Source organism: Callospermophilus lateralis, chromosome 8, assembly GCF_048772815.1.
Source record: "Callospermophilus lateralis isolate mCalLat2 chromosome 8, mCalLat2.hap1, whole genome shotgun sequence".
Classification (NCBI taxonomy): Eukaryota; Metazoa; Chordata; class Mammalia; order Rodentia; family Sciuridae; genus Callospermophilus; species Callospermophilus lateralis.
In genome coordinates, this window is record NC_135312.1 from 98,972,275 (window position 1) to 98,988,116 (window position 15,842).

The 15,842-nt window shown below is 33.5% G+C and overlaps 1 protein-coding gene across 3 annotated transcripts in view; it reads right to left on the reverse strand.

Moving 5' to 3' along the window:
• The window catches only part of Grid2 (glutamate ionotropic receptor delta type subunit 2), a 1,419,378-nt gene that overhangs the window by 386,266 nt on the left and 1,017,270 nt on the right, over window positions 1-15,842 (reverse strand). For all 3 annotated transcript variants that reach the window (XM_076864706.2, XM_076864707.2, XM_076864705.2), the window contains one exon: window positions 9,124-9,225. In XM_076864706.2, coding sequence (XP_076720821.1) covers window positions 9,124-9,225 — 102 coding nt within the window. The remainder of the gene's footprint in view (window positions 1-9,123; window positions 9,226-15,842) is intronic.

The following is a 15,842-nucleotide window of genomic DNA, read 5'->3' on the forward strand; positions in this document are numbered from 1 at the left end:
GCAGGACAGTTGCTGTGGTCTAATTAGCAGGTTTCCAAATTGAGGTAACAGTGACTGCACCTAAAACTAATGATTCTGTGGTTTACATTTGCTTGTCTGCCTCAAGGTCCTTCAGATGTCCTTCCACAAAAATCTGAAGTATGATTACATGATTAATTGTATTTTCATGATCACTCATACTTAGCTTTTTCTTTTTTCCCATTTCCCCATTATACTTATGCTGCAGAGTTCATGATATCTTACATTTAGAAGCATGTGCATCTAGGTACCTGATTAAACATGTTTTCACCCTCTTAAATTCTTAATAATGCTTTGTAGTCAGTTTTCTTCTTTTTCAGATAGAAAGCTGAGATTCAGAATAGCTTCTTAGTTTGTATAAATTCAAGGATCTATCAAGCACAAAAACTTAAAAGTCAAACTTATATCTTTAGACCATTCTTGATATTTTAAATTAAATCTTTCTGTTTTGTTTTGAGAGCTTGTATTTCATTGGACATATCATGAATATATTAAGCAATTTTTTATTATAAACTGTGACAAAATTTTAGTAGCCTTGATTCTTTTGAAAATAGAAAATAAATCTTAATTATCTTCATATTTATTACATAGACTAAATATAAAACTAAGTGGCAGATCAAAACTACAGATTCTATAAGACAACAGTTATTTAAAAAACATATAGATTCTACATGATTAAATTTCTGCTGGGTTTAGGCTTTAATTAATAATATAATGTGGATTTTTTTATTGTGGGTAAACAGTCTTGTTGACCAAGTCCTCTTTCCATCTTCCACTCTCCAAGTTGTGTTCTGGGAGACATCTAGGACATGCATGAAGGTCCTCCACAATTGAAGAGATATATAAGAAGCAGTTTTCCCTGGAGAAATGTTTTCTGCTATCTTTAGACTAGCTATTTATTAGTGACTGTATTAGAGTGATAGCAGTTTTCCACAAGAGACACCATGTTTCATGACGGCATTGACCACATCTGTTTTGTTTACCTATGCATCCCTCGCAGCTAGCTCATATAGACAGGATGATGAATAAATAATGCTGGATGGATATATAAATGGACAGATGGGAAGGAGTCACTGTGGCAATAACTAAATGGCATGGGGAATTTCAGTTGGAATGTTAGGACGTGATTATCTGAGGAGGCTGAGAGGGTAGCAAATATCCACTCCTCTCTCTCTCACTTCTATGAGTGGAGGGAGATAATTCTGGGAGAAGAGGTAAATGTCTTAGAAAACTACAGACCCTGGAGGAGGTTAAGATTTTTCATTCATTTGGTCTTTGAGCGTGGAGTCATGGACCTACTTTAGGTGTTTCTGGAAGCTTGGGGAGTCTGAGAAACCAGGATGTTCTCCAAAGGGAAACAGTAAGAAGCATGTGGCTAAGAACTTGTTTAAACTATAAATAATAGGTAAAAAGAGCCCGAAGTATTTCATCTAGATTGTTTAGTTCAATTCACCAAGAGAATTGATTCAGGGACACAGAGTACCTATTCATCTAGAATATCTTTTGCTATCCCTTAGGAAATTTGGACTTGGTAAATGGAAATTAAAGAATTCGGAATCTTAGCATTATATTCTCCAACTCCATCCATTTACCTGCAAATTTCATGATTTTATTCTCTTTTAATGCTGAATAATATTCCATTGTGTATATATACCACATTTTCTTTATCCATTGATCTACTGAACGGCATCTAGGTTGGTTAAACAGTTTAGCTATTGTGAATTGTGCTGCTATAAACATTGATGTGGTTGTGTTCCTGTAGTATGCTGTTTTTTAAGTCTTTGGGTATAGAGCAAGGAGTGGGATAGCTGTCAAATGGTGTTTCCATTCCCAGTTTTCCAAGGATTCTACATACTGCTTTCCTTATTGGCTGCACCAATTTGCAGTCCCACCAGTAATGTCTGAATGTGCCTATTCCCCACATCCTCTCCAATACTTATTGTTGTTTGTATTCTTAATAGCTGCCATTCTGACTGAAGTGAGATGGAATCTTGGGAGTAGTTTTGATTTGCATTTCTCTAATTGCTAGAGATGTTGAACATTTTTTTTTTCATATACTTGTTGATTGATTGTATATCTTCTTCTGAGAAGTGTCTGTTCAGTTCCTTGGCCCATTTATTGTTTGTGGGTTTTTTTTTTGGTGTGTGTGTGTGAGTTAAGATTTTTGAGTTCTTTATATATCCTAGAGATTAGTGTTCTGTCTGATATGCGTGTGGTAAAAATTTATTCCCAAACTGTAGGCTCTCTATTTACTTCACTGGAAAATATAATGCTAAATGAAGTTAGCCAATCCCCCTAAAACAAACTCTGAATGTTTCATCTGATTTAAGGATGCTGATTCATAATGTGGTTGTGGAGGGGGAGCATGGGAGGATTAGATGAACTTTATATAGAACAAAGGGGAGGAAGGGGAAGACAGGGGGCATAGGGGTAGAAAAGATGGCAGAACAAGATGGATATCATTATCAGTACATGTATGAAGACATGAATGGTATGATTCTACTTTGTGTACAACCACAGATATGAAAATTTGTCCTCTATATATGTAATATGAATTATAATGCATTCTGCTGTCATATATAACAAATTAAAAAAGAACTAGGAATCTTAATACTGTCAGTCTGTGTTCAACTCTTTTTAATTTTCATAATTACTAGTAGAGTTTTATTTTTTCCCCTCCCTTTCCTTCCCTTTCTCTCCCCGACCCCAACACAAATACACACACAGACACCTCTCCTTCTTCAGATTATCAGAATATTCTAATTTGTTCATTCAATAAAATATTTAAAAAGCTGCTTTTATGTGCCAGCCATTACAAATGAAAACCAAGTTTGTGTTTTATTGGTACTTAGAGTTTAATGAGGGAGTCCAGAATTGTTAAAATTATTAAATATAAGTATAGTAAGAGAGACTTACAAAGAAGTTTGAATAAAAGAACACAGTGAAACGGGAATAAAACTTCCCCCTAGATTCACAAAGCCCATGAATGTCACTTCTGAAATTGGATAATAAAAACTGTGACTTCTGTCTTCTACTTGCTGGAATTCTCTCTCATTTATTTATATATTTTGTCTCTGGACTTTAGCACAATGCTGAGCTTACAATATGTACTTAATAAGTAGTTTTTAAGTCAATGCTAATAATTATAGAATGTACTATATGATAATATTTTACCTCTTTCAGAACATATGTGAAATTTCATAGGGAAATAAGGCCTGGAAATAATTTCAAGAAGAAACTTATAATGAAGGATTTTAGAAAAAAGACATTACTATAAAATGCTAATTCAGTAGGCAGCTATCTGCTACAGACAAGCAAATAATTCTTCTTATAGCGGTTTGTTTAGAGAGACCAGACATTACTCCCAGCACATAGTTTGGATCTTATTTGGTGTGATATTAAGTCAAGATATGCTATTTTGTGTATTTCTTACTTTTCCTACATTTTTTGTGTGCTTCCTACTTTTATGCTTCTATGACTGCAACAACAGTTTTAGCTTGAATGGTATTTTTGTTGTTGTTGTTGTAAGTACTGTCCTACTTTTTTCAAATGGTTTCATTCCCTATTATTTCTTTGCTGTTGAAGGTATTTTTATTTTTTTTGGCTTTATTATGGCTTCTTGTCCAGTATCTTAAAAATAATTTTTATTGGTTTTATTTTTTAAATACATGACAGAGGAATGCATCACAATTCTTATTACAATATAGAACATTTTTCATACCTCTGTTTGTATATAAAGCATGTTCACATCAATTCATGTCTTTGTACATGTACTTTGGATAATGATGTCTATCACATTCCACCATCCTTGCTAATCCCCTGCCTCCTCCCTTTCCTTCCCATCCCTCTTCTCTATCTAGAATTCATCTATTCCTCCCATGCTCTGCCTCCCTACGCCACTATGAGTCAGCCTCCTTATATCCAAGAAAACATTTGGCATTTGTTTTTTCGGGATTGGCTAACTTCACTTAGCATTATCTTTTCCAATGCCATCCATTTACCTGCAAATGCCATGATTTTATTCTCTTTTATTGCTGAGTAAAATTCCATTGTGTATATATGCCACATTTTTTTTTATCCATTCATCCACTGAAGGTCATCTAGGTTGACTCCACAGAAGAGGATATTCAATCAATCAACAAATATATGCTCATCATCTCTAGCAATTAGAGAAATGCAAATCAAAACTACTCTAAGATATCATCTTACTCCATTCAGAATGGCAGCTATTATGAAGAAAAACAACAATAAGTGTTGACGAGAATGTGGGGGGAAAGGCACACTCATACATTGCTGGTGGGACTGCAAATTGGTGCAGCCAATAAGGAAAGCAGTATGGAGATTCCTTGGAAATCTGGAAATGAAACCACCATTTGACTCAGCTATCCCTCTCCTCGAACTATACCCAAAGGACTTAAAAACAACATACTACAGGGACACAGCCACATCAATGTTTATAGCACCACAATTCACAATAACTAAACTGTGGAGCCAACCTAGATGCCCTTCTTTTCCAGTATTTTTTATTTAACTTTCTAGATATATCTGTTAAGTTAATGTTCTAAACATACCATGGATTATTTAATCTACATTGTTTTCTATCATATGATTCAGAATTATTTTTATACATCACTAATAAAGACAAAAATGCTGACAACTATACTTGCAATTAGCAATTGAAAAATGCATCCTAATTTCAGAGATATTAAAATAGGAAAATTTATTTTTTAATTTATGAAATCCAGAAAAATCACTACTACAGCTGTATCATGAACTTCTAATCATTTATTTATACAAAGCTACTGAAACATTTTCATGATAATTTAGGGAGAGAAATATTATATTGTATATTTAATTTAGGAAAATGGCAATCCCAAAAACATTTTGAGAGCTTCAGAAGATGTCTTGCTATGTGAAATTCCCTAAAGTAAGGATCATTGTATCCCATGTACCTGAAGCAACTAGAAGGTTCTCAATTAATACTTCTCAAATGAATTTATGAATTAAATATATGTATCATTAGAGATAACATGTGTCTGCTTCAAATCCAACAGGTAAAAGAACTCCTTCCAAATTTAAGTTTATGTTTATCAAATATTATCTTTCTACATAGCTTCTCATGACTTTCTTTACACTTGTTATCAATGTCTTTTCATTTTATTTTCATAGATGTTATCATTATATTTATATCATGATGATGTTTCTAGTAGTTTTGGGGGAGTTACCATGAAAAAAATTTAATGACATGATTGGTAATTTGTAGCTATTTTTACTTTTACCACTCAGGAAACTTAAAGGGAAAAATAATCTTCATTTGCTTTGTAACAAAGCATTTAGACCCCCCGAAAAGAAGTAGAAATCAATTGGCAACATATGGAAATAAAAGGGTTAGCAAAGTTGCCAAACTCTTGTGTCTTACTTTATACTCATTCTTTCTTTTTCCTTCAATAATTTTTTCTTCATTTCTAATAAACACTTCTGTCACTTTGGTGATGATTAAAAAAATAAAGTTATGTACATGAGATGCCATTCAGAAATATGCTCCTAAGTTACCAATTCAATAGCATGAAATCCTCAGATCTCAATAGTTACACCCTATTTAATTTAAATGTAACATGAGTTCTCTCTGATGCAGAAGGCAGAGTAGTTAAGAACATGACTTCTGAAACTGGGGTCTCTGAGCTTGAAACTTATCTCTAACTCTTGTTAGGTACGTGGGCATGGAAACTTAGTTAACTTTTCAGTGCTGTTTTTGATTGTTCTAATGTCCTTATATTGTTTTATAAAGATTAAGTAAATTGACCCATAAAACTTGTAATAGATCCTAGGGAAATGGAGGTGCTGGTGCTGGTGCTTATCGGTTTCCCCTCCAGATAGACTGTGGCCTTCACCACCCTGCTCTGTGTTCTGTAAGCCTAACTAACATTCATGGTCTTCATTACCTAGGTTCCTTTGCTTTCTGACTTATGCTTGGATTTGCTATTGGAAAGAGATGGAAAGATTGTAGGAGTGAGTTTGCAGTATCCTCTCTTCCTACATTTTCACTGCCTAGTTGTGATTTTGGCAGTGATGCTCCTCCTCCATTCTCTTCCTGCACCAAAGTTCACAGCTCTTGGGGACTCCCTTCCCCAACCCCAATTTAGCTAATGCAAGTCTCTGGTGCTTCACTATACCTCTTATTAATTCCTTTAACTATGTTTACATTTTTTGTCTCAAAATTCTTTCACTTAATTCTCTTCAGTGAAATATTCGAGTATATCAGTTATTTTATTGCCAAAGTCACAAACTATAATATAGTATTGAATTATTTGGTTTAAGATATAAATTTGATTGTTTTTCCTCTAATCAATATCATTAACAATGATAAAGGTAGAGATTTAAAGAAAAATCAATTTACTAACTTATGCATAATTGATAAAATCATTTTCCTAAAAAATAAAAGGGAGTGGGTAGAGCTGAGGTAAGATTTCAGTTATAATATCCAAAAACTAAACAAAAACTAAAAGACCTTTCCTCAGAGGATTTACACCTGGGTCCTTCTCTTTCTCTCTTTGGAAAGTATTGGTAAAATGTCCATGGAATATAAGAGGGTGGTGTTTAGCCGGTCAGATCAAATCCAATATAGAACAAGTCCTAGTTCCAGGGTAGTGTGATTAAGCAATGAAATTTTATCTTACAGTTGCTTAGTGGGTTGAGGGGAGTGTGATTCTGTTTTGGGTGGAGGACATGTGCAAAGCCATTTAAGTGAGAGCTGAACCTGGAAAGGTGCTTGTAGGAACTAAGAAGGTCAGTACTGGTTTTTGTTACCCTGCAAGAATCAGGAGGCATGCAAGATTATTAAGTATAACGGCTGTATATTGTGGGAATGTATTAAATGTAAACACCTTTCACTAAACTGGGCACCCAACTGATAAGTTCATCACAGAAGCCTTGGGGAAAGCAGAATGTTTCCATAACTCCACTCACTAGCCACATTCAGTATCTGAGCAGGGCTGAGCTTGTAGGAAACAGAGACCATTTTAAGTCCTGAAGGTGAACCTGGGGTACCGCAAGTATTAACACGGTGTGAAGCACAACCATTTCATGAAGAAAATAGCAATCGTTCTATTCAGTCTGGAAATGAATTGAAAATAATTGGCCCTTTGAAGTTTTCTCAGTAAACCTCACTTTCACCTCATTCAGAGTTAAACATTTCCAATTCTCAAGTCACATAAAATTCTATAGATACTTCAATTCTCACACTTATCAGAGTAAGAGTGGAGAGAGTATAATGTGTCATTAAGAGAGGGAGTTAAGAAGTCCAGGTCAAGGCCTTCAGGATTTGAATTAAAACTCTTTCTTCCTATCTATATAACCTCTCACATTTTTCTTCACATCCATCTCTGAATGTCTTGGTTTCCTCTTTCATATTCTTGGGATCAGAACAGTCCTGATTTCCAGGGAATACTATGAGAACTGAACAAGGTAATGTCCACCAAGGACTTAGTATTGTAGCTAGCACAAAGTAAGCACCTAATAAATCTTATCTACTTCATTGTATATTAATCTTCCTAACAAGATCAGATGCACATCTTAAGGATATTATATATTTTATATCCATTATGTATTATTTATTTTATATCCATTATCAAGTTTATTATATAGTAAGCACTAAATATTTGCTTAACAGTTGAGTAAGGTTAATTGACTTAGAAATTTGTTTTCTTAATGAAAAACAAAGCATATATATATTGCCTTTTATTGCAGTTGTTACGGGAGTTTACATGAAAATCACTGGGAGACCATAATGTGCTGCATTTTACATGCCTGACTTTTTAAAAAATTAGCAAATAAGTGCAAATGCATATCTACACCCTTATGTGTAGGGCACATTCACACTTAAGTTGTAAGGTATTCATAAAATAATTAGTTACCAATTAATAAAACCTGTATTAAAACAATAACTGAAAATAAATCATAGGTCCCCCAAAAGGGAGACTGGATTACTCATTTGAATTTCCTTTTATAGAGATTATTCACAGGTACATTTTTTAATGTATTAAGTTAGGTCTATTTAATATTAAATATTGAAATTAAGTCTATTTAATTTGTAAAAAAGGTTAGTATTGTAAACTTTGATAAAAACACAATTATTATCAACATATCAAAAGACTGCCTCTCCCATTTATTAATTCTGTAATTAATTTAGCTTACAGGAGATCCTTTTCAAATTTAAAAATGTATTAGATTTTCTAAACAAAAAAGTACATATGGGCTATTAGGTTTTGAAAGATACTCTATTAGCAAAAAAAATCAAACATTTAGAACAACATGAAGAGTGCATGTCATCATGTTCTGTGACTGTTTAGGCAGTAGCCACTTGAGTATTTTATAGCTTAAGAGAATTTATATTAAAATAATATTTCTATTACTTTATTTTACATCCTTACTAAAAGGATATAATAATGAATAGAACAATGATAGTAGCTACCATGTACTGATTTTTTAACAACTAAATGGAATCGAACCTGATGTTTCATGTGAATAATCCCATTCATAAAATCAATACATAAGACTCATAAAGACAGAATCATGTTTGCTTATTTTATTTGTCCCCAGTAGTCAGCACTGAACTGATAATATAGCAGATACTCAATAAATGCTTATTAAATAATTAAATGATCTTGTTTTTGAAGTAAGTCTTTATTAGAAAAGGATTTTTTTAGTTTATTAATGTTTCACCATTACTGAATGTACTACATTTTATCCACATCTACCTTTGTTCATCATGGTCATCTTCCCTTATGCATACTACAGTTCCAGTGAGAGAATGCCTCAGGGAAACCTCTACTTTGTGAGTAGAAAATTCTAGAAGGATAAAATAGAGTCTAAAATGTCTAGGAAAGTTCCTGAAAAAGCATCATAATTAAAGAAAAGCCTGCAAAAACCTGATCCTGATCTGCATAATTGAAAGTTAGAAAATATGACCATTAAAATATATTAAACAGGTAATCAAGATTTATTAAAAACTTTTTTAAGACTGTGGAACCAACTAACAAAACATAAATGGAAGGTAAAGGTAAAGGAGCCTCTAGAAGCCAAAATCAAGGCTTAGATAAGACTTACCAGAACAGTTACCACACGTAGAACCACTCCACGCATGTTATTCTCCAATTTCTTGTCAGTCAGTGATCCATTTAGACCTGTGACAGGATTCCAGCACCCAAGCTGAAAAATAAAATAGCTTCGGTCACTTTTCTGCCTGAAGAACAGTCCAGTTGCCCCTGAAGAGACCTTATAGAGAACCCTGTGAGAGCTCTTGGAACAATTAGCATAGAAAGGGTCCTGCTTGGGTTTTCTTTTTTAGCAACAAATAAAACAATCAGAAATGCTATTTCCTGCTTTGAAATCATCTTCTGGTGTATGACAGTGCCCACATGTTTTTGGAGGCTCATGGAGGACATCTGACTTAATGAGGAGTTATGTATACACCAATGACTCAGTCACAGTAATGCACTAATTGAAAAAATAATACCGCATATAATTCCAGAATAACATCTACTCTAATATATCAATTACTGCACCAGTTTAATTTTCTCACAGCATTAATACTTTAATTTGATCTGTCACTGTTCTTACTTGGAAAAATATTAAAATATTTTAAATGATTTTTATGTTTTTTTAAGAGTACAAATGCTTTTGAGGAAAAATATCATGTATATTTTGTTTTTGAAGTATTTGCAGTGGATAAAGCAACATAATTTGTCTTTTTGTCAATGCTACCAATTTGTCTGAATATTTTGGTAACAGCTTTTTTTTTTTTTTTTTTTTTTTTTTAAGTTATACAATGGTTCACCGCTCTTTATTCTCCAAAATGCTGGCTTAATTTTATACCTTCATGTAGTTATTAACTCTTATAATATGCAAATCTGAGGGCTACTAGTTTAAAATTGACTATATAAATCTCAACAGGATTAAAAATTGACAAGTCTCAATCAGAAATACAGAGAAAAGAAAGAGATGCACACCTTGGGAAGAAATGTCATGATATTAACTCTGATTTCAGCTCCATGAGCCCTCACTTTTGGGAATCAATTCTGCATTTGCATGCTTTTAAAATGTAATAGAGCTCTAGTCATATTTGGAGACTGTTTTTGATTAACTGAATGATTATCAGGACACCTGGTTATTTGTGCTGTTTCCTCCTGATGGCTATGATTTATTTTCTTATACTGCATTTTGTTTGTGGCTTCCAAAGTCATCAACATATTGGCAAGTTTCCCTCACAAATAAACCATTTAGGTGCTTCTTGTAAAAACTCAAGTTTCTCTTTGAGTTCCTAAAAGGGATTTAATTAAGAAAACTCAAACATATGCAATATATTGTAAAAGAAGATGACACAATAAAAATAACGCAGCCAGCTTTTTCCATATTAAATAATTTAGAAAAGGCTACTAATTGTTCGTTTCAACTGTAAAAGCACATTAAATTCATATAATGATATGTCATTCTTAGTTATATAAAAAAGTCTAATTAGAACTGAGATCCAATTAGCAAATCCAAATGTGTTGAAAGTCTAATTATCAGAGATACTGTAGTCCTTTTGCCAAATTTTGAACTTTATGAAATGTCTTTTGAGCTTCTGTTCTCTTCTGAGGTCGACCAAAGTCTATCATCAATCACATTTCTTATATCCACTTTTTCTACCCCCTTCAAGAGGATTAGACCAAATAATATTGGTTGAAAATGTGACACTGGTCACATTAACTGAAGAGATAAATTTTCAATGTGCTATCTCCATATTTTATAATTACATTACACAACTTTAGGGTTAACAAATAGCCTTTAGATTAGAATATTATTCATGATAAGTATGTCTAAGCTGCCAAAGCAAAAATAGGGGTTTGTTTTCTGTAAGCCCTAGAGTTGTTTTCTAAGTTTGGTAAACCTATTGTCAGTTTACCTAAATAAATGATATCCATCAGCACCAATGTGACCACAGGATTTTGGTGCTGTGGTCAAATATTTACTTTTGGATTAGCAACAAAAGTTGGGAGCAATTTGTTTCAACGATCCTCTGGACAAACACTTAACAGTTTCCAGCTTTTTCTTAATTATGCCCTTATTTAAATATAATTAAATATGATCAATGTTTTTAAAATTCTAAAGCACTTTTCTTGTTGAAATAACAACAAAAGCCAATCTGGAGTAGGTAGAATAGGTAAATATATGTCATCTTCAGACACAGGCAATGACTTGGACATTATTCACACAATATATGAGGTTTTTGCTCACTTTGTTTTTAAATTTTAATATTTGGTTGGACTGTGTTTCTCATACTTCTGGTGAGACAGCAATTCTCTTCTGTACAATGAAGATTTTTCACTTTTCTGTAGTCTTCTTTTCGTGTTGTTGCTATCTGACGCTCATATCAATTGTGGCCATCAAGAACTGAGATGTTCAAGGACCAGGTTTTAGAGTGTACAGAATGTTTAGGTTACAGATTCTTTGGGATACTAGATATAAAATATACCTATTCGTCACATCAAAAATGAGGCATAAGCTATCAATAAGAAACTAAGACGACACTTATTTCCTATATTGAGTACTTCTTATAATGCTTACTGAGCTCTTTATACAGGATCTAATTTGGGCCTCACAATAGCTGATTGAGAAGGTGCTATCAGCATTATTATTTCACAAAGAAACTAAGGTCTCAATTAAGTTCACATAGCTATTAAGAGATGAAGCTAGAATTTAAACTAGCTCTGTTTAACTTCCACATTCAGTGCTTTTTAATGTAGTTTTGCTTTATACAGTGTACAGAGTGTGCCAGTTATTTAAGATCTGTGCTTGTATTAACTTGAAAAACTCTTTGAGGAAGGTAGCAATCTTATCCCCATTTTCCAGAGAGGGAGACACAGGTATTGATCTTTCCATTGTTATCTTTTATCTACTTAGGCAATTAACTAGGCATTGTGTAAAGGAAAGTTGTAGAAAAATGAAGTGGACAAAAGTTGCTCAAAAATATTTCTGGAACTCTATTTTGTGGAATCAACTTACTAAAAAATAAATGTGAATCATGTTTCATTTGTCCTAAGGCCTGGTGATACCTCTCAAAATGCAGACAAAGATGAAAAAGAAAATAAACAACAGCAACACATAGAGGAAAGGTCGACTGTCTACATCTTTTTGAAGAATTTCTCAAGTTTAAGATTCCTTTCATTTCTGTTCAAACCCTTCATCTCCCTGAGGTTCACTTCAAGATATTCTGATTATAATAACTCCTTCCAATAATAAGCAATAAAAATGAGTTAGGTTCACATAGATTCAAATTGAATTAGCATCTCCAAAGGTAATATTCCTTGTAGCATAGCAAGACGGATAGGCATAGGGCTGAGAAAACCTGGAAGAATTTCACTTAGGTTCAAGTGTGAGGCTTATCTAACAACTTCTTTGGTTTCAGTGTTTGAAATCTCATTAACTTGACTTCTCTGGTTGTGTCAAGGTTGTTTTCTCCTGGTTGTGCTTTTTTTTGTTTGTTTGTTTCTATTTACTTTTTTTTTAAACAATGAAGCCAGAGACTAATAAAGATAATGTATACACAATCTCATGCTATCTATTCAGCAGAGTGCTTTATAAATAAAATAATACTAAAAGTCACCCTGGCCATGCATGAGATTTACAAAATGTCACACTGCTGATGGCAAAACAAGATCCATTATCTTCTATGGTTTGGCAGTCCAGAGAAAATTTAGGAGAGATAAAAAGTAAGAACCAATTCCATATCCTTCCAATCACAGCATATAGAATTCCTATAGTATTTCTGGTTATTGCCTAAAGTCATTTTGAAAGCTTTAAAATGCTTAGTCCTCTAATTATTTCCTTCATTGGAGCTTTGGCAATAATAATCGTGTAGCATTCTGTTAAAATCAATGTAATATCTTGTGTTCAACAAACTGGTTGATGTATTTGCATGAGCCCAGAAGCATGCGCCAAACTGATGATAAAGTTTTATATATTTATTCTTTTCTCCTCAGTGTTTTTGCTTTTCATTTGCCCATGGTCTGTAAGGGATGACTTTTGACTCTGGAGTTTTACATCACTATTTTTCAGGCTGTGTTAGATGTCAAAAACAGCTGAACTGCTCAACTTTAATTTTACGCTCAATAGTTTGTAGACTTTAATAACAGGAGTCGAGAGAGCTCTTAATTGCATACTGAATGGAATGCCCTGCATTTATTAGCTTGTACTCATATGGAAGAAATGAACCCTAGCTATTAAAGCTCCAGTGGTGGGACTTGAAATGTTTACTACTCATAGGGCTACATGCTGCCAGGTGCTGGGTTGCATTTACTTGCTTTCTCAGTCTTTGAACCCAAAGAGGAAATAACAAAATGGTGGGCAAATAGGCTTTTAGAAATGTGCAAAATTTCTTTGCTAAATACTACTTCTGTAGTGGAAAAGAAAGTGTGTATATATATATGTGGCTGGTTGACTCAAATACATGTTTTGTAGAGCTAAATTGGAATGTTTTCCACTTTGACATGTGTAGGAATGCAATGTGCCAGTAATCCTTCCAATAATAATTTTCTTTATGGTATTTTCTACCTGTAAAATAGTTTTGATTTGTAAGACTTGCTCCCTAGAGCATATAATCCTACAATTTGATCATTACCATGAAGTAGTAGTCCTTCTTTAGATTATGTGGAATAGCCTTAACACTTGAGTTTCTTTCAGAAGAAAATGTCTTTGAGAAGTCAGAAAAAAACAAACAAAATGCACACACTTTGACTGCTGATGTTTCCTTGATTTGCTATTGAAAACAAAAGCTTTTATACTGCATAACAAGATGAACTTGTTAACTTATTTCTGTGAATGAATATGAACATTAAAAGCAATTTGTGCACATATACATACATAAGCATACATACACATACATCATATATGGAAATAGCTCAATGATGTATTATGAAGACATAGTAAGCACTGCTAGTTATCAACTGGCATTAAACTGATTTAATGATATTCTGCCATTATTAAGTTTTCTGTTTTTTATAATTCTACTTGGTATAAAATTACTGTTACATGATACTTAGAGGCAATATATCATAGCAGTTAGAAACTCCAGAAACATTAGAAACTCCACAACCATACTGCTTTGGTTTGAGCATCTACTCTAATGAGGGTGTGCTGTCGGTCTTATTTTCTCACCTCTCAAACTAGAATAGTAAAAAAGAAAAAAAATACAATGGGAATAGTAAAAACAACAACTTCATAGGGCTGTTGGGAGTATTAACTGATTGAATATATGTCAAGAACTGAGAAATGGTCCTTGGCATATAAAGATTAAAGAAGTATTTGATACTATCATTCTTACACATCAGCATTCATTTGTTCCTTGCTCAGTCTCATTCTCAGAGGTGACTTGGTAATCTCAGTGATGAAGCATGTCTCTAAAGCTGTAGTTCTCAGCTTTGGTTGCATCTTAGAATAGCCTAGAACACTTTTAAAATATCTGATACTTCAGCTAAACTCTAGAACATTAAATTAGAAACTCCAGGAGAGGAGTGGGACTTAGGCTTCAGTAACTTTCAAGCCTTGCTAGGTAATTTAAACCTCCCTCCCAGATTTTTATAAGGTTGGTCTAACACTCAGGAAATATGATTTATAGTATTTATTTAAATCTATTGTATAAAGGAATAACTTTTACTGGCTTTCTTTGTAAAAGCTGACCAGTGTCACTTTCTCAAGTAATCTAATTTTTGGTTGTTGTTTTAAATAGGATATGAGGCTGAAAATTGTCACTAAAATATGTGACACCAGAATGATGCCTATTTTATCCACTTCCAGATCTTCCACTTTCCCATCCCCAACCCTAGGCCCATATAATTGAAAAGGGCCTTGTGTCTAGGGCTCCTCATGCATTGACACAAATGCCCCAAAGTATATGGACACATCTGACTTTTGACTGATCCTATAGTGAAAATAGAACCTTAGTGGAGCCAACACTTTCTTTCTAGATTCATAGCAAGTAGAATATACCCTTGATTATTACCATCATTTTAGCAGCTTGTCTTAAATGACAAGTCCCACACCTGGCAGTTCAGCCTTCCTCAGTTCAGCTCAGTTCCTGACATCTCTCATTGAATAATGATGTGCATGTTTATTGAATACTACTTACTAAGTATTTGTGCCAAGCCATGGATGTTATTTAATTTCCTTTTTTTCTGTAATTCTATCAGATAAGCACTAAATCATCCTAATTTTAACAAATGTGGAAACCAAAGATTAAAGAAATTAATAGACCCATTGTAGATCATTCAGCTAATATGTAACATAACCAGGATTTGAATGTAGGCCAGAAACAATTAGGTTATTCTGACCTCAATCATGAAGACACTTTTTCCAGAGAGGAGTAAAACAAGGGGCATACAGACAGTCATAACAGTTTTTGAAAGTCTATTTCCCAAATTCAGCCCTATTTCTGCTTTGACGAACTTCAATTTCCTAATAATAAAATCCTCCTTGTTGGGTGCAGTGATGCACACCTGTAATCCTAGCAGTTTCGAGGCTGAGGCAGAAGGATGCCAAGTTTAAAGCTGGCCTCAGTAATATAGAGAGGCCCTAAGCAACTCTTAAATTAAAAACTAAGACCCTCTTAAACTAAAAAATAACAAGGGATGAGATGTTACTCAGTTGTTAGGAACCCCTAACAATCCATGGTACTAGTAAGTAAGTAAATAAATAAATAAATAAATACCCCCTTCTTCTTTTTCTTCAACTATTCATGTTTGGTTTCTGTCAGAAAACTGTAACAAGTCAATTTAGGGAAAAAAATGCAC